The sequence below is a fragment of the Stigmatopora argus genome, chromosome 2, assembly GCF_051989625.1.
Source record: "Stigmatopora argus isolate UIUO_Sarg chromosome 2, RoL_Sarg_1.0, whole genome shotgun sequence".
Taxonomy (NCBI): domain Eukaryota; kingdom Metazoa; phylum Chordata; class Actinopteri; order Syngnathiformes; family Syngnathidae; genus Stigmatopora; species Stigmatopora argus.
This window is the reverse complement of record NC_135388.1, coordinates 19,110,076-19,129,804: the sequence shown is the minus strand read 5'-3', so window position 1 is coordinate 19,129,804 and position 19,729 is coordinate 19,110,076. Positions and strand designations below refer to the sequence as shown.

The 19,729-nt window shown below is 39.0% G+C and overlaps 1 protein-coding gene across 1 annotated transcript; it reads right to left on the bottom strand.

Annotated features, from left to right (window-relative positions):
* Positions 1 to 486: 486 nt before the first annotated feature.
* On the bottom strand, positions 487 to 18,901 carry strc1 (stereocilin 1). Its single transcript, XM_077586397.1, has 28 exons — positions 18,289 to 18,901; positions 18,173 to 18,197; positions 16,649 to 17,984; positions 15,780 to 16,574; positions 15,007 to 15,075; positions 14,793 to 14,903; positions 13,490 to 13,644; positions 12,693 to 12,879; positions 10,797 to 10,912; positions 10,173 to 10,302; positions 9,852 to 10,034; positions 9,610 to 9,648; positions 9,343 to 9,513; positions 8,966 to 9,106; positions 8,628 to 8,683; positions 7,972 to 8,107; positions 7,797 to 7,885; positions 7,231 to 7,366; positions 6,944 to 7,140; positions 6,769 to 6,862; positions 6,301 to 6,472; positions 5,984 to 6,159; positions 5,235 to 5,390; positions 4,359 to 4,501; positions 3,811 to 3,959; positions 2,638 to 2,735; positions 2,373 to 2,523; positions 487 to 1,750 (listed from the first exon to the last, which is right to left on the bottom strand). The coding sequence occupies exons 1-28, from the start codon at positions 18,899 to 18,901 to the stop codon at positions 1,656 to 1,658; spliced, it is 5,919 nt and encodes a 1,972-aa protein (XP_077442523.1). The 3' UTR covers positions 487 to 1,655.
* Between the last annotated feature and the right edge of the window lie 828 nt (positions 18,902 to 19,729).

Genomic DNA, 19,729 nt, shown 5'->3' with positions numbered 1-19,729 from the left:
ATCTTTGAACAAGTTGTCCTTTGATCTTCTTCTATGATATATCAAAAGACCAATATTTATTTGGTCTTTTTAGTGTAAATAAAAATACAGTATCGCTTAAAGTCACGAGGAATATTCTAAAGTTGATTAATTTGTACTTTTTTAGCTGTAGTATTTGAGCACGATAGTACTTTCCCATAAAGGGTTGATGAAATCATTTTGCTATTTATATGACGCAGCCTACTACTTTTAATTTGCTTACTGATTTACTGCTCTCTAGACTTCCAATTTAGAGACAGCAGATATAACTAGAGAATCGAATTAACAGGTATTTAATTTTATTCATTCATTTTCAACACTGCTTATCCTTGTCAGGATCACGGGGTGCTGGAGCCTATCCTAGCTAATGTCGGGCCAAACGCGGACAAAACGACAGTACACCAGTCAATTGTAGTTCACTTTTAGTAATTTATTTTAAATATTTTTTGATCATCTTTTTAATAAATTTTAGAGGTGGTTCTTTTTTACATGAAATATGTTTCAAAGTGGAATAAGTGAAACTACTTAATACTTGCCTCACAACTTTTATCTCCTTAGTATACATTAATTATGAACATATACTCAATTTCCAAATACATAGACAAATCTTACAAGTACCAATGTTGATGGACTTCTTCAAACTTACTAGTGTTATATCAGTAGTAGTTATAAAGTAGTATTGTTATAAATATTTATAACATTTGAAAAGGTACAGTGACAACTTCAGTGATTATTATATAATGCAATGTGGAACACTTTAAATAATCAGCATTAAACAATCATACATGAGAAGATATTTGTAAGACATTTTAGTACGGGAGGAAACAGAATGAATACACAAAAAGTAGCAGCCTTACATTTAAGCAATTAGGAATAAACATAATTGAAAATGGACTGAATTTAAACTTAAAATTGCATAAACTGTAACAACATAGACTGAATGAGTCAATAACTGGTTTAGTCCATAATATATCAGAGACTTTATATATGCGCATTTGTATTGTAAGGAAAATATTGTTGCATGTCTTATTTTGGTAGTACACATATACAAAGTCTGCTTTCAGAGAACAACCGCTCACTCACACAAAAACACATGCACACACCCTTAATGATGAAACTGAAAAGAAATTAAGAAAAAAAGTTTACAGGACTTGAGCAAACTAACTAACAAATATACATAGTATTTTCTATCAACAGTTCAGAGAAGGCCAACTCTTACATCCATGGATATCAAATTAGAGTCAGTATTCTTCTATAAGTTCTAGTTAGACTACTTATTATAGTTCATCAAATTTTTATTTAAAAAAAAAGAAAAAAAACACAACAACACAGGGTTAGAATGTGTGTGTGGTATTTTAAAAATGTACCCTGGACATTTCCACCTATTTAAGTAGAAAAGATCTAGGCATACGTTGACAATTTGTGTTTGGCCTTCGTATCAAAGTCAGACATACATGGGAAATGAACAGGCTAGTTAAACATTGGTGGGACATCTGTGGTTGTGTAACACCACTAAGTATAAAAACACCATTAAAAAGTACTTATCAATAGTGTATGATATTATACTGAGAGAAGAGATATCGTTAGCTATATAGGTGACTACATGCCCGAGTCCTTAACCAGGAGGGTTCGGAATGTTATGAAGCCAGACCAGCCTGGACAATCAGCATCATCAGCAGGCTTAGGATCAGGTACAAGCAATTGGGACTCAGAACATCTCCCTCTGACCTCCCTAAAAGCACATTCAAATAATTGTGATCATATATGTAACTCTCAAACGTCTTGTCATGATGAAATTATTTTTGCGTTATTTTACTATTTTTAATTATAATTTTTTCACTCCCATTTGAAACCTGCAGCTTAAAGAAAAAGACAAAACCTTGTAACAAGTAAGCAAGGTAATCTGAGAAACTTGGACTGGAGTGGCTAAAATATTAGTACTATTTAAACATGTGTGACAATGGGCTATTTCATATACTTCCAGAAAATGTTTACTGTTGCTCACTCAGCACGGAATTCGGAGGGAGGGTCGCCGAATTCAAGCATAGTCGTGACAAGACTCTTGATGTGTTCAAGATAAAAGTTCATTAATGAGCAGCTGTGACAGGTGGTTCATGGTAGGTGTAACTGTATTGAGCATGATACAGCTGGCAGGAGAGAGAAGAGAACCATGGCTGCATCTGAGCCGAAATAACCCATCTTAAATCAGTGTCTTCATATCGGCCGCTTGGATTAAAGGAAGTCGATATTGGTACACCAAATTGCCAAATATCGGCGCCAATAATCTTCCCCAAACGATATTCTGTCGATCTCTAAAGTAGAACATAGACAAATAATGATGGGTGTGTCTTTACCTCTAAAGTCGACATGCCTGTCCTCCCAGGGCGATAACACCATAAAGAGAGCCGTCCTCTGAACCTCCGACAAAGCTGAAATTTGCTCTTCTGTTACTGCAGCAGCCTGCTCGTAAGAAAACATGCTAATCTTCCGCTGATCAAACACAACCTTCACGTGAAAGAACAGTAAAATAAGAAAGCAGAAGATTAGCTGAATGCAATAGTAAAACAGATTCAATCCTTTAAGTCAATGAAGTAATTTTGTAAAAATATTTCAACTTACAGCAAGTTTATCAGGTGAGATAAGGGAAATAGCTATTGGTGTGATTCCTTGTATTTGTTCTTGCACCAAGGATGACAAGACCCAATCTGAGAAACCGGCTGTAAATTGTAGTTAATGTACAGAGGGTGAGGATTGAATTGAATATGTATGGAATGTTCTTGAGTTTACAAATGCAATGCATAGATCTGATTCTAAGGTAGGAAAAGTATGGGATGTGTTGTGAAATTATTTTCAACATTGGTGAATAATGTCTTAATTACAAAACAGATATGCTTTCCACTCATTGTAAAGACCCTAAAGTACACATCTAATATCTATATCTAATTCTAACTAGTATTCATCTTTGTAGACCATAGTTATTTAAAGGTCAATGCAGTAAATATTATGATTTAAAATATTTGATTGTTTTTCAAGTTACAACTTCTAATGAAAATAAGAAACTTTATTAAAAAACAGTTTTACGCTTCTTATTTTTTTTGCTCATATAGGTTGGGTTTATGCCAAAACAGCCAAAACAACCATAAACTATAATTTGGTTTTGGTTGTAAATTTACTAAACAGTTATACACACACCTACACACACACACACACACCTAGACACACACACCTACACACTCACACCTACACACACACACACCTACACACACACACCTACACACAAACCTACACACACACCTACACACACACCTACACACACACACACCTACACACACACACCTACACACATACACCTACACACACACCTACACACACACACCTACACACACACACACACACCTACACACACACACACACACACCTATACACACACACACACACACATACACACACCTATACACACCCACACACACACACACCTACACACACACACACACTTCCACTTTTTACATATGCACGTGCACACACAATTATATAAGAGCTGTAACTGTGCATGCCTCACTAAACTAAATTTGGTTGGGCTAGGATCTACCTCACACATATTCGAGTGAACATTATTTAATGATGTCATAATCAAATTTTGCCTTGCGTGACCTTGTGAGGATAAGCGGTACGGAAAATGAATGAATAAATAATTGACTCTTTTAATAAAATGTAGAATTTCGGTTTATTCTAATGACAAAACGTGTTAATAAAAGACAGAAGGATTTTGCGTCAAATGTGAATGTGCTGTACCTGCCAAAATTCCAATCTCGATGAAGACCTCCATTCCCCATGAACTGATTGGTCCAAACGCCAGACTGTGGGTCAGAAGACGCACAAGTGCTGACATCTGTTCTTCTGAGCATGACAGCTTGAGCTGACCCAGCCACAGCACTGCCTTGCTGTAACCACCAGAGAGAGAGACAGTAAAAGGGTCTTTCCGTGAGATAGAATTTAAATATAGGTCAAATATTTAGTAAAAGAGTTTTTTTCCCGCAGAGAGCTCACCAACAGTCAATCAGAGAAAAACATTTTGACACATTTGAATATGAAGCAGCAGGCAAATATTAATAAATATTGTTGTGTTTTTTTTGCAGAGGGAGAGGCAAACTAGAATAGTAGTTATTTTTTTAAATACATATTTTGGTCATTCACAACTGAAACTCTTGATATGATAATAGGACATCATTGATTCAAAAAAAATGAAAAATGCGGGGAACAAAACATAAAAGGAGCCCTTTAAGGCCAGGCACTTATTCATGAAAGTTTGCTTGACAAGTAAAAATATGTATATAGCTCACCTAAACTCAACAGCATTGAAGGAGCTCATTTCTGTTGCTTTTGCTCCACACACAATGTATCCAATTGCAACCAGTGTGCTAGAGTCAAGTTGGCTCGGGTTCATCTTCGTGGAGTTCATTATTGATGTGAACAGTGCAGATAGCTAGGAATAAAGCAAGAGTTGTCACCTAACACTTTAAAATACAAATGTATGCATTTAATGGAATAAATGGGAGTTTGACAATTGTCTCACAACTCTTGATCATTTGGGAGTCATTATTTTTCTCATAGCTTTTGGTAACCTGTATATGGAAGCGTATTGCATTCACTTTAAAAATAGTGAATGTTTTTCAAATTGATTTATTTTTGTTTTTTCCCCCCAACTCTATTTGTCTGATTACAAATTTATTTTGATGGTTGTTTTTTTAAATTATTGTTTTTAAACTTGTTTTTCTCAGTAGTGATATATTTTCAGGGTTGCTTTTGAAATTTTATTTTTATTTTTTTACATTTTTCTGATTAATTTATTTTGATGTTTTTTTAATTAATTCTTTTTTCCTATTCATTTTTCATATTATTTTATTTTTTATCTGTGCCTGACCATCCCCCAAAAATATTAAAAAAACAAGCAGGCAGCAGTTATCAAGATTCTTGGAAGGTTTTTTACTATCAGGAAGGTTATATTGAAAATACTAAATGTGACAATATCAAGCCTTTCCGTGGCGAGAAAATTGAACTTGCATACAATAAACAACAGTTTAGCAATGTTTTAACATTTCAAAAACTGCATTTTGTGTTTATCAATGATGTCTTCAACTAATATTGAAATGTGTTTGATGCATATGCATCTAACAACCTACCTACGTGCAGTGAGTAGGACGTGCCCTAGCAGTTACCTGTTTTTTACTCCACTCACTGATGTCACCCATAGCCGCAATGCTACTGCTCTCAGTTAGCCGCAGCCTGCTGATCTCCTCTGGTGACATTTCCAGTGCCAGTTGGCCCATCTGACTGATGACAGACTGGGAGAAGGTAGAAACTGGGCCGAACATCTTCATTACACCATAATTGACAAACAGAAATAACGTTACGCAGAACGTTGGTGTCATGTTAGCCGTGTGCGGTCGTTTGGTCGCCGGTCTTTTGGTCGCCGGTCTTTTGGTCGCCGTCTTTTAGTCGCCGGTCTTTTGGTCGCCGGTCTTTTGGTCGCCGGTCTTTTGGTCGCCGGTCTTTTGGTTGCCCGGACCCAAACAACGGGCGACCAAAAGACCAGCGACAAAACAAAGTAAAACAACACGGTCTACGCATCAATAAAAGCCAACAATGGCCCTGAGCAGTTTCACTGAGCGGACGTGTGACTGTATAAGAGTTTGTATGTACATGAGTTGTCCCCTTAGGAAGGGACGTCAGTCAGGGTCTTAACAAGTTCTCCAACAAAACACAATAAAACTACGGGAAATTTTGAGCTTTTCTCTAGCCTAATAATTAATAGGGCATTAAGTATGACAAAATAATAATTAGCAGTTTGTATTTAGGGAATTTGAGCAACGATTTAAATGGTAATTATCAATAACCTTCCGGGCGACCAAAAGACCGAGTACCCATGTTAGCAAATAATTGAGTTCAGATGATGAGTAAACCTTACTTCTTTAACTCTTTCAAAGACTTGACTGCGTTGGTAAGATGCAAGACGGGGATCCTGACCAATCAGCTCCAGACAGTTTCTGAAGGCTGATGGTGACATGCTTGTCAAGCTGTCGGAGGTCCAAGCAAATGGACCTGTTGTATGCAGAATCTCACAAGTAGGAACCATAGGAGTCGCTGGTCAGTGAATAGAAAATACCATAATCATTTAAATGGGCGATGTAAAGTACATCATAAATAGAATAAAGATTAGCTACATTTAAATAAGTGCAACTTTGGATCCAATAAGACAAGTCAGGGTGACAAACAGATCCTTACGTGAGAGAAGATTTATCTTCAGAAACCCTAAAAAGAACTGAAGAAGAAACTGCTGCTTTTCAGCAAACCACAATTTCTCAGTCTCATCTAAGCAATGTAAACCCACAATTCCTTGTTCCCACTGGCGCTGGCTCATAAACAGCTTCTCAATACGGCCAACAGTCATCAAACCCTGTTGGGAAAAATATCAACATGGTGACACACCAATGGTTTACACGAGATAGCACCTGATCCTGACACCTTCTGGGCGCTAAGGATGTTATTACAGTTGCTCTTGGCCTAATGGGTCATATCGGGTAACAATCTAAACTCCCCACTGTGGATTTTGTACTTGACACATCTTTTTTTTAGCTTTTATACAAATGCATTTAACTTTGAAGGACAACTTTACAGATGACAGAAAATGACACTATTTTGCATATATTTGTAACATTCTAATTCCCGGCACATTTACAGCACAGAACTCACCAAGGAAATCTCTTGCAATCGGTCTTGGGGGAGGAAAAATAAAAAACGATTTATCTGACTGATTGTAGTTTGGTTCCAGTCCTGAATCGCAGAGCTGTGAGAAAAAAATACACAACAGCTACTCTGTTAACAGTTAATTCTTTCAGATCTTGAAATTTTACATTATTATATATACCCAAAGACAGCCTGTTCCAGGAGCATATGAGCTATAATGTCAATCTTGCTGCTGCTGTAGCAGAGGGTCTGGAGAAAATCCAGATTGTCCATGAAAAATGTACGGTCCAGCTGGACCAGAATCTCATCAGCAACAAACGTGGCCATAATTCCCAGAGATCGGAACTCATCCTCACTGTACACTCCAGTGTACATGCCCTGTAGCACGGTATAAAACAAACACATCAACATCTCATAGGTATTCGAGTACCCACTACTTTGAGAAAATTTGCATCGGAAACTTCTGACCAGTCTCTGCATCATCTTGTCCACAAGCAGAAGCTGTTCTGTTTTAGACATCATGAAAAAGGGAACAGGGTCCTTAATGATCATTTTACGCAACGTGTCCATCATATGAAAAGGGAACTTTTTAATGGTGCTCACCCTGCACAGAAAAAAAACCCTGAATTGCCTTGGATGATGTAGTTCTTTTGACTTATCATGAACCATCAGTGAATCCATATAACTTTTGTTTGAAAGGCTGAGTACATATTGGTCTGTTCGCCATCCAATTACATGGCACACACAAAAACAAACGACCATTCCCACTCAAATTAAACCTACAGACCATTAAGAGTCTTCAAGGAACCCAATATCAATATACTTGGAATATAGTAAGATGCCAAACTATGTATCTCCCAGAAGCAGGGCGAGAAACTGGTAGAGTGCAGACTGGTATGGCGCAGTCGAGTTGAACCGCCGAAGGTAGTTATAATAGGGGTGACCGTATGTTTTTCGATTATCGCGGCCATGTCTGTTCGACATTAACCGCAATATTTGAGGGATTTTTAATATTGTATCAGGTTCACACTTACGGCATAGAAAGAGCGATCTCCACTCCTAAATCTTCAAGTAGTTCGGAGAAGAATTCAAATTGATAGAGCTCCTGGATTATGCACTTTTTCTGCGTTCAGAAACGAGTGGTCATAAATTGTGTTGTCTTTCACGTAACTGAACAATTCAGCCCATTTTCTTGTCAACACGTTTTACCAGAGAGGAGTGCAGAGGATTTGGCTGCTGCCTAAAGAGCGCCAAGATTTTCCTAATTGCTTCAGGTGAGCTATCAGTCTTGATGTGCTGCTGCAAGACATCACAGCTCAAACCTTGTGCCAGCATGCCGAGATTCCTGATGATGTTAAGGTAAAAGACACAGCAATATATTCTGTGAATCTATGAATACTCACTGGTTATCAAATCATGGAAATTAGCAATTCTAGTCTAGTTCAGACAATGCAGACTAGAACAAATGTTATATAAAATATGTATTCATTCATTCTTTTTCTGAACCACTTATCCTCACAAGGGTCACTGGAGCCTATCCCAGCTGACTTCGGGCATGAGGCGGGGGATACCCTGAATTGGTGGCCAGCCAATCACAGGGGACGAGGAAACGGACAACCATTCACCCTCACACTCATGCCTAGGGTCAATTTAGAGTGTTCAACCAGCCTAACATGCATGTTTTTGGAATGTGGGAGTAAACCGGAGTACCTGGGAAAAACCCACGCAAGCCCAGAGAGAACATGCAAACTCTACACAGGAGGATCAAACTCAGGACCCCTGAACTGTGAGGGTGCCACCCTAATCACTCACTGCACAGGCCGCCCCACAATATGTATTGGATTATATTTATATAACGTACTTACAGGACATTAAAGGTGCTTGATCTTGCATTCACCACTGCTTTTAATAGTGCTTTAGCCTAGGGTACAATATGAGAAATAGTTTGTTGTTATAGAACTATGGGATGCAGATTTATACAGCTTGCAGAAGGTTGCCATCGTCATTCATTGTGCTGGAGACAATAGAAATCTGATAAAGACATTTACAAACAGGTCTATTTACAGAGGCAGTGACGGGTTATCACCTCTTTGCAGTTTAATAATTTAGTAACTACTGGAGCCTCACACAATGTCATTTTGACAAATCCAGTAAGGCTACATTTGAGTCTAGCAATTCTGAAAGAAAATGAACCAGGTGAAACCTGCTGTGCGTTCCACGGTTTTGTTGCTGCATTGGAGATGTTGTCCATTAGTAGGTGAGCTCTGGGTAAGATACTAAGAAGTGGAGTGCAACAGAGCAGTGGCTTGACTTCATCCAACCAGTAAATCACCTTTGGAAAGCCCTGGTTGGAATTAAAAGTAAAATACATTACTTGTCATAATTAATTAAAAAAACAACTTAGTCATGTGAATTTTTAACATTCCTTGTCATTATGAATATTTTAAAAAAACTTACTAAAAATAATTTAATTCTTGTAACTCTCTCTTATGAAATTGTACACAGCAATTTCCATCAAATCACTTAAGTGTGGCATGAGTACTATATGTTTGTTGTTTTTTTAATATGCATTAGCTGTACCCATAGTTTGGTGGCAATGGCATTTGCTTGTGGTGGAAGGAGGCCCATTGAGTGTTGCGCCATATCAGGTAGGGATGACAGTAGCCTATCAGATGGCATCAATGATAACGTCTCCGTCTTTACTCCTATAGTGATAAAGCCTAGCTCCTTCAGGCGACCTGGAGCACTCAGCTGGATGGGGTGAAGACGGCATGAAGGTCAGGAGAAACAAAACCACTACTAAACAAACTACTGTTATTCGTTTTGTAAAAAATATTCAAAACTTACTGGAGTAACAGATGACAGCTTATCAACAATTATGGAGGCCTGCCAAGCATATGAAAAACAATCTTTCTATTTGCAATTTTTATGATGATAAACATTAAACTGGGGGAAAAACATAAGAAACATGAAAAACACTGAATAGCATTTGGCTATATATAAGTGCAACACCTTGCAATACTGAACATTTTACAGTATAGCCACTTTTGAAGTCCTGTGAAATCTATACATTGTGTACACTCCTTTACCTGTGCATGGCTAAAAGACACGTCTTTTAGGGCAGGGAGAGTAGCAAGAAGCTGCGAGGAGGAGAGACCCAGCAGGAGAGTAATACCCAGGGAGGGAAGAAGTGGGGCCATGTCTGCCAGTCTATCTGGACTGAGTGAAGATGGAATCTTTAACTCAGTGCTGTTCAGTAACAGACTGGAGGTCTGGAAGGAGGCAAGTAAAAAAAAAAATCAAAATCATTGGAAAGTGTATAAAAACCCTTAACAAATACTAATGGAGGTTAACTCAATGGCATTTTTAAATATGAAACTGAAAGCAAAACACACATAGCTTTTTCTTACCAGTTGACTGGGTAGATTGAGTCCATTGTGGGTGCAGTTAATGATGACATCCCAGATTACACTGAAAGCTTCACTGCCTTTGTATGCCAGAAGGTCACTTGGCTCTGTCAGACATGAGAGGCTCCCTAGTCTAAAATCACAGAAAGTCAGGAGCCCAAATGAGATTTTTTTGGATAATCTAAGATTGGAATAAACAAACAAGCTCCCTCACCACAGTATGTCACAAACTCTCAATAACAGAACATTGGGCACACTTATACAAATTGATGACAACTAAAGCAAACGCTTTATCATTTTTTTTTTATCTCACAATGGCAATTTTAATGTTGCATCCCTTGTATTGAGATGTGATAAATTTATTAGCACTTCCAATTATAGTTTTACACCAGAAACATGAAAAACGAATTAATGTGTTTCCAATATAAACTGATAGAAACATTGCACGCTCTTAATTGATGGGGGTTGGATGAAGCTGTCGTGTTGACATGTATATTTTACCCGAATATGCTGAACTTACAGTTATATCAAATGCAATATTTGAATGTTAAGATTCACACAAAAGCAATGTTTAGAAGTTATTGTTTCTCAGAAAGCGTTTGATTATTATCTGCAGGATTGCCTGACCTGATGAAGTCTTGAGCAGTCAGGTTTTTGTAGGTGCCAATGATACTCTGTGCCACGAATTCTTGCTTCAATAAAGTCAGGTTGTTTCTTTGCAACACATCCAGGCCATCTAAAAGCTTTGGACAAAAATAATAAAATAATCATTAGAAACTGTATTGGCTCTCAACAGAGAACAAGCCTTTTCTATGGTTTCATAAATTGTGTACCTATCACAGTGCATCATTTTGTCACAATGTTTCATATATTTTTTTCATGAAAACAATGTAGATATTTTTTGTTATGGTAATCAGGGTGATTTAAAATCAACATTAGCCCGTGCCCACTCAAAACCTTTAAGAATGTTTAGCTTGGTTTACCGTTTACGGTATGTCTGTATCCTACTAACCAGACCAACAAAACAAATTAACAATAATGAAAAAATAATTGTCATAGGGTAAAACTGAAAACTGAATCTTTATTTAATGAACGTGTGTTTGTATTGTGTTTGGACCCTGTGGTTAGTACAGGTAACCTGAAATTACAATTATTCAAATTTGAAATATATTCCAGGTGAAACAGTGGAAGAATGGGTAGCATGTCCACCTCACAGTTCTGAAATCAAGGTTCAAGGTTTCCATGTTCTCCCCGTGCCTCCATGGGTACTACGATTTCATTCCCGTCACGCGTAAGCCAGTGGCAGTAGCTCTGTCCACTCTTATTTGTTTTTCGTCTTTTACAGCCCTTCTATCTTTTTTTTAAATTACATTTTAATATTACTTAATACATTCTTTTTTACTTTACTTTGTACTTTATACTTTTTACTTTAATGTTTTTACAACTTTCTTTGTTCTGTTAGCCTGGCTTCTTTCTGCTACTTCTTTTTTGGAACCATTCAGCCATGCCTACGGTGTCATACACATGGGACGAGCTGTTACAATATCCAGCAGAAGGAGCAACACCTCAATTACCGCTGGTAATTGGAGCTGGACGAAAGTGCCGGGAGAAGAAGCAACTCTTCTGACCAACCATTCCATCACGGGATAAGATGGAAGAGCTGTCGGCGCTTACCATGCCGGGAGCGGAGTCGAGGAGTTCTGCTCTGCTGCTGTTTTCTTCAGCTCCAGACTACTGAGGAACTGTGTGGATAAGCTTGGAAGAGTGACTCTGCATATTCTCTACCTCGGCCCCAGCCTGCAGAAGTTCCCCATCTTGTGGAAGACTTCCTGTGTGTGGTTCCAGTTTTTGTCCAACTCTACAACGTCTTTTTGAGTCTGTATCTGTTTTAGCGACCGCAACCAAGATGGCGCCGTTCAAGTGGCAGCCGGCGGCGGTAGCTCCGTCCACTCTTGCTCGTATTGTGTTTTTACTGCTTTTCTGTCTTAATGATTTGATTTGGTGATTCTCAATGATCCAATTTACTTTGATTTGCTTTGTACTTTGTGCTTGCTTTGTTGTTCTGTCTAATCACCCTGTTGCTACTGCCACAATGAAATTTCCCGAATACTGGATGAATAAAGTTATCCAATCCAATCCAATCCAATCCAAATCCCCAAACCTATTTTGGTAGGCTGATTGAACAGTATGTTGTCCCCAAGTGAGACTGTTTGTTGTTGTTGAATGTTTTAATGTTTGTTCGTCTCAGTGTGCCCTGCGATTGGATAGCAACCAATTCAGTGTCATACTACCCACAGGTGGCTGGGATAGGCACCCTATGCAACCCTTGTGAGGGGGAGCTGTACGGACGGACAATGAATGAATGAAATATATTCCGTGTCTTACACAATAAGATGCCAGCTCAATCATGGGGAAAACAAGGGTTGGCACGCTTGTGAAAGGTCGCTCTCATGCGGCCATAAACAAATCGAAGTGACAGCATCATATTACCCAATATAGTATCACTGATCAAAGGACTGTTACCTGAGCCGGTGAGAGGAGTTGGAAGTTGTGGAAGGGCAGGTAAGTGATCACATTTCCAGTGTCTCTGATGAAGGACTGACGAGCATCAGTGATTTTGGAGGGGGGCAAAATTTTGCTGTACCATAATCCAAAGGCTCTCTGCTGATCCATAGATAAATGGCCCAAGTTGTTGTTTATAGTTTCTTTCCTGAAATATAAAATGTGCAATTTATCGAACATTAAACAGTTATACAAAAGACAGTTTTAGTTCCTCCATTTAAATTCTTCACACATGCAATTATATTAAGCGAATATATGTGAGCAGGCATTGTAGTTTAAGATTACACAAGTAGCACAGTTCTAGGTAACATTGTGATTACAATGTTGTTCATCCAACAGGCAGTCTTTAAGATAATTGGCAGAGAGGTTCAGAGATGGGAGTTCACGTATGGTAATTGGTAGTGGCGGCCCGTCAGGGCCTTCAAGGCCTTCTCTGCTGGCCTAAGAAATATCTGAATCATATATTATATTTTGTCCATCAATACTTATTAAATAATTCCAAATTGTCTGTTAGCTTCCTGTCATTGCTTTTCCCCCTGGTTACACTGCTTCCAGATGTAATCTTCTCAGTATAGTATTTTTTTTGCCAGTAAGTTCACATATGCCTGCTCCAAAATTTTATGCTGATCTGAAAAGTTGTATGTCTTGTTCCTTGCTCTGTTTTGATTGAATTGGAATAGTAGTATTAGATCTTAAATGTTCTGAAAAACAGTGTTTCACTGTGCATCTTAATATTAAATAAACCTGCCGTCTCGTACACTTGGAGGTTGTTTTGTAGGGAAGGCAACTTATGGATGTCAACAGGGCTTGCCGCTTTGAACAGGGGCGCAAGCTCTGAAAAGAAACTTGTATCTTTTGCCAGATGGCTCTGGAACAGCACAGATGTCAGGGTGGACAGGTACTCATCTGTCAGCTAGAACAACACAACCAACACCAGGTGTGAGCCAATAGAACAAGGATAATTACATTATCATTGTATGCAAAAACAACCACGAGTGTGCTTTTATAGGCTGAAGACTGCTCTGTACTGAGTAACTCGTAACCTACAGGCAACAATACGTTCGCACAACCCTCTACTGGCTAACTCATATCATACAGGCAAAAAGTCTGCAGTTAATTAATCCGCCATGGTTAATTAATGATGGGGGAATAGGTCTTTAAAGTTAGTCTCAGCAAGGAGAACAACAACTGGAGTGGTAACTTGATAGGCATATATCCTGTAATAGAAATGGATACCATACAAGAAGAGATTTGAACACTCAACCTCAAAACTATGATGACGAATTGTACACTCCACTAAAAAAATGTTTCCAACTATGCTAAAAAAAATAAAATGATGATAAATTATCTGGGTGGGGTGTACAATTCGTCAGCATAGAGACAAGTAGTTCACTTGTCTGCCTCATAGTTTTGAGGTTGAGTGTTCAATATATATTTGTCAGGTCTTATCCAATTAAAATTCAATCCATTAATTTCACCTGCACAAGTTCCGCGGACACACCTCTTCATTGCAACCACTAACCCTTGAAACCAGAGGGCCATGCGCTGTATTCAACCTAAAGCCTCAGAAAACGGAAGCAGTATTCTAGGGCGTTATTTTCTTTAGCTATATGGTCAGAAGTAACACTATAGGAGTATATTCTGATCCACTGCGTTTTATTTAGTAGTTTTGTGTCCCATTCTGTTTTTAAACAGACATAAATCATGGCCTTAAAACAACTTGTAACCTACTGGCAACAACAGATTCGCACTGTCCTCGCTCTTGCTGTGACCCAGAGTCAATGCAGTCAACAATAAGTTCGCAATTAGTTAATCAATCTAACTCATACAAAAAAAATGGACTTTGAGGACCCATGCATATACTACACAGCTATAGAACATGCCAAACAAGTGTCATCATGAATAACCGAGGAATAGCTCAAATTGATAATGTACATACTAAAAACTATAACATGAGTATCGACATGACAACCCTTCAGCCTGTAAAAATAATACCAACACCCCAAGTAAAAAGTAGGGAAAGAATACCGACAGTAGGTTTATATTTCATATTATAATCACCTTCAGTGTGTGCTGATTTATTGCATAGTATTGGAGAATCAGTCGGACAGTTGTGATGTGAGCAGCACTAAGCACTGATTTCAAGTTGACCAAAGGTATGTTGAAGTATTCCTAAAACGATCATTAAAAGAATGAATAAATAAAAATTGTGTCAAAACCTGAGAGAAATATTCACATAAAAGAAGCAGACATCATTCTACTTTCAGCCATCTACCTTAATAATTAGAGATTCATTAATAGTAGTTCTATTCCGTGCTGTCTGCATCAAGTTGGTTAGCACAGTCTGCAAAACAGAAACCCACAGCTGCACCAAAGTGTCACATTTTGTGTAGCAACATCAATAATCAAAGTAGAGACTTAATAAATCTAAAATGCAAGGTATTTTGCCACAATTACTTAGCCCCAATTGACCGAATGCTTAGAGTATTTGCACAATTGTCAATATGGTCTAACAATATTTTCAAAGATTTAAAAAAAAATGGGCAGCCCGGCAGTTCGAGTGGTTAGCGCGTCAACTTCACAGCTCTGTTTCCTGGGTTCAAATCCAGCTCGGTCCACCTGTGTGGAATTTGCATGTTCTCCCCGGACATGTGTGGGTTTCCTCCGGGTACTCCGGTTTCCTCCCACATTCCATAGATATGCATAGTAAGCTGATTGGAGACTCTAAATAAGTATGAGTGTGAGTGTGAACGGCTGTCTGTCTCCTCGTACCCTGGGATTAGGTGGCCACCGATTAAGGGTGTCCCTTGCCGCCGCCCCGGCCCTAAGATTGCTGGGATAGGCTCCAGCACCCCTGCCACCCTAGTGAGGATAAAGTGGTTCAGAAAATGAATGAATTAATGGATAAAAAAATGTTCACAGGATGTCAGGCAGCATTAAGAGAGTGTTCCTAGTGTAGAGTTGCTTCCAGGTAACTTACGTATTTGAGTAAAATGGAATGCAGGCTCTGAATTTTCAACAGCAAAATGATGACAGTCACAGACTTACCCCAAAACACTGCAACAAGACCCTCTTGTTGTCAAAGTTGTTTTGCCTCTCTATATACCGGACCACAGAGTCTAAGACTCTAATCCTTATGTTTTCAGTGACAGGCAGTGAAGTGTTCTGAATCTCCTCCATTGCAAGAAAGACTACAACAGAAGTGCTGACGACTTGTTCCAACACTGAAGCAACAGATGGAGACACCAGATGTGCCACCCTGGACCTCAGACTCTGTGCCCAGCATTTTATAATCAAGTACATGGCCATGTCCTGACTCGCTCCAGGCTGGCAGGCTGTGGTGAAGTCAAGAGGACAGGTCCAGTTGAAGTACTTTACCATTTGTTTGGCCAAGCAAAGTTCCTCTGACGTTTTGTTAGCTGTGGTCGTGTGGTTAACATAACTGGCACACATGGTGCTCAACCACATGTTCGATGGCTCATGTGTCAGCAAGTAGAGAAGGGCAGGATTTGAGCAGATGGCTGAGACAAAGTTGAATTGATCATGCTGCCAACAGAGAGTCAAAAGCACTGCATCTGGAAGGGATACACTCCAGGTAGAATACTGGCAATGCTCTGCAGGGATGAATCCTGTCCCATCTCCTCCATCCTCTTCACCTTTATTTGTATGATTGGCACAGTACTTAATTAACCAAATGTTGTCTTGATTAAGCATCAGGTACTGCAGGACTGTTTCATTGGAGCAGACTTTGGATGTGAAGTTCTCTGCGTCCCTTTCAGTACAGAAAGCCAACTCAGTCATGTCAACAATGATGGGTTGAGTCCACTCCGAATATTTGCACACCTAAAAAATAAAAAATGGGATGAAATAAATTGTAGTCATACCAATCAAATCAAATTATAGCGAGCAAATATCACCTGTGGTATAACCTCTATTTCCTCCTTTTCCTTGTCTGTGCATGTGGTTGTTAGCCATTTGTTCTGGGGGTTCTCTAAGAGCTGGTTAAACAAAGATGGCTCGCAGCAAACATTCGTTTGAAAAGCAAGTTGATCATGCTGCCAGCACAGTCCCACTACTGAATCATCTACCTGGACATTCTTCCATGAGTTGTAGTTGCACCAGTCCAAGATTCTAAAGGGTCCTGGAGCCACAGTAGTTGGAAAAACTAAAGCAGTGTTGCAGTGATCCTTAAGCCACGCATTGTCCTGATTACCTAACAGTTTGTCTAGAATTGTTTTGTTAGTGCAAATCTTCTCTGCAAAATCTGTGGGATCAATGCGAATACACTGTGCCAAAATATCGGTCGTAATTTCCATTACATCTTTCCAGTCTGCGTAGTGACATGATTGCGGCAAAAGGGGATTTGGGGCAGGAAATGGTTGAGGAAGTGGCGTAATTGAGCAGTTTGGCATAAACCTTGAATTTTCTGGGTTGGAGAATAACAACATAAAGAAACCAATGTGTTCACAGATCAGTTTTGTAAGTCTTGGACCATCCAGGCTCTTACAGAACTCCAGCAGGTGTGGCTTTATCACAATTGTAGGTTGAACAATCCACTGTTGGTAGACGCAGAACTCACTCACGAGGTAGTTGTGGTCTGCTGTGGAATTTGCACAATAACCATACAACCAACTGTTCAACTGGTCCGAAAGCAACTTTCTCATGAGGGAAGCATTGTTACACACATGGCTCACAAACTCCTCCCGTTCATTGTCGCTGCATAGAGAAACGAGGATGACATCCGCCGGCGGGTTTTCTAACCAGGTGCTGTAGTTGCAGATTAGCAGTTGAAGGTTGGGGGCGTCTCTGGCTTTTCGGTGAGGCGTTAGGACGGCATGTGGGTTATGTGTGTCTCCAGCACTGCAGTCCGACGACTTGTGGAGGAGTGGGGACACCAGTGCCTGAATACCATAGCACGCATTGCTCCATACCCGCTCAATCTGCCGACTACTGAGCAAGCTGAGTGCCTGACATAAGACGAGAACCGATGTGGTTGTTTGTTCTCTCGAGCTATAGAGAACTTCAGCACAAAGTGTATCATTGAGCTGGGACAAATTATTGCGATCACATCGGAAGAGTATGTCATGGGCATTATCACTGTCTGCTCCTACATGACTTTGTTTCAGGGAGGGAGGATTGTGGCATTCTGGACCTGGATATGTGCACATGGAGTGCGCTGGAGTCATGAGTATCTCCAAAATGATATCAATGAATGAATTGGTGAAGGACCAGTTTACATTGTGATTCATTCCCCTGAACAAGAAAAAAAAATCAACATATTCATATTCTCTAATATAATATAAAATAATAATAATAAATAATGATAACAACAACAATAAAAATTAAAAATAATAATAATAATAGTAGACGGGATTTCAGTGGGCTGTGTAGATCAGGTGTCTGGTGGATTTAATTTTCAGGGAAAAGTACTCATCACTCACCACATTATTAGTTGCTTGAGATCTCCTGAAGTGATAGAAAACAAATCAAAATAAGAGAACAAAATCAAGTTATATCAGCGTTGACATATTACTGAAATCCCACTGCAAGACATTACCTTGCTCACAGCTCTCTTTGCCATTTAGAGATGGAATTCTTATTCCAAACTGCAATGCAATTTTGACATAGTCCATTGGTACTTTAAGTAATGTCGCCACGATGTTGGAGATGTAAGAAATAGCTGCATCCAATACACTACCTAGTGCATTCACGAAAGTCACAAATAGAGGCAATCTTTCAAAAATGTTTAAAAGGGTCTGCTGAAAGTTGGTCATTATTGAAGCAGCTGATTCTCCAACCCTGAGGTGGGCATTCACAAAACTACTATGATCCCCATCATTTGGGGGCACGCATGTCTGGGATCTCATGGATATTAACATCAGTAGTGGTTTGACCAACTCCTGAGAAACAGTTTTTGTGAGCTCTGCATCCTCTCCACAATCGTGCTTCTCAGATAGAATGCAAATTAAAGTCTTTGGAAGATCTCCAATAAAGCCTTCTCTTAGGAGTGGTTGGAATACAGAGTAGACATCAGTCAAAACACCAGATGATGTTTTCACATTGGTGGGGGAAATGTCACCACTACGACTGGTTTTAGTGTCACCATACAAATGATTAACCTGATCAAAAACTCTTTGGATTTCTGATTCTAAAGTGGTGGTCTGGCTCATTTTTCGTTGGAGAACTCTGGGTTTTAGACTTTCTTGATTGGCGTCACTTGTAATCCCTGCGAGTAGAAAAAATGAAACATTCATTTTTATTAAATAATTACCCTATTTTTGAGAAAATTGAAGCCTTTTAGTTGTGACTTATAGTGAAGAAAATACTGTACAAAAAAAACTGATGGAAGTTAAGAAAAATTATTGGGTGATGCAGTTTTAGTAATAGTTGATTCAACAACATCTGTTCTTTTAGCATTTCTCCTCATCTTGTTTAGTTTGCTAGACTATTTTCTTATTTTCTGGCCATCATTTTGTCTGGAGTGTTCCTCACTCCAGCGTCCAAAAAAAGTATGCAGGAACACTTTTTTGTTAGGTTTGTGAGGGCATTTAATCCCCAAAAGCTTGTTTAACCCTGTTGTTAAACCTATATTTAAATTTTAGAGTTTGTCTTAATTATTTTAACACTTGCATGACAAGGTAAAAACATCCTCATAAGGTTGTGTGCAGTACATCTGAATATACCCAAGGGTTAAGAGTTCAACTCATTAACACACCTGTCACTGAGTCATGAAAAAAATGATCAATAACACACCAAAAACTTGCCCATATATATACTTACCAATTACGATGATGACCACAAAAGAAGCCCACATTGTTGGCATTTAAAAAGAATGTGTGTATCCTCTTCACTAATTCAAATAGCAACGAGTATTAAAAAAAAGTTAAATAAGCAGCAAGGCCGCACCAGGTGGTTTGACTTCCATGATTCTGGGGTGCATCTCCTCTCAACTTGCAATTCTACTCCCACAGCTACGTAATCAAGGAGGAGGACACAAC

Bases quoted from the DNA above. Each gene is read 5' to 3' on its own strand.
- strc1 (XM_077586397.1), bottom strand. From the start codon at position 18,901: ATGAGCCAGACCACCACTTTAGAATCAGAAATCCAAAGAGTTTTTGAT. The intron at 7,141-7,230 runs GTCAGAAGTTTC...ACCGTGCTACAG, and splicing joins ACAAGATGATGCAGAGACTG to GGCATGTACACTGGAGTGTA. The intron at 3,960-4,358 runs GTGAGCTATATA...TGGTGGTTACAG, and splicing joins TTCAATGCTGTTGAGTTTAG to CAAGGCAGTGCTGTGGCTGG.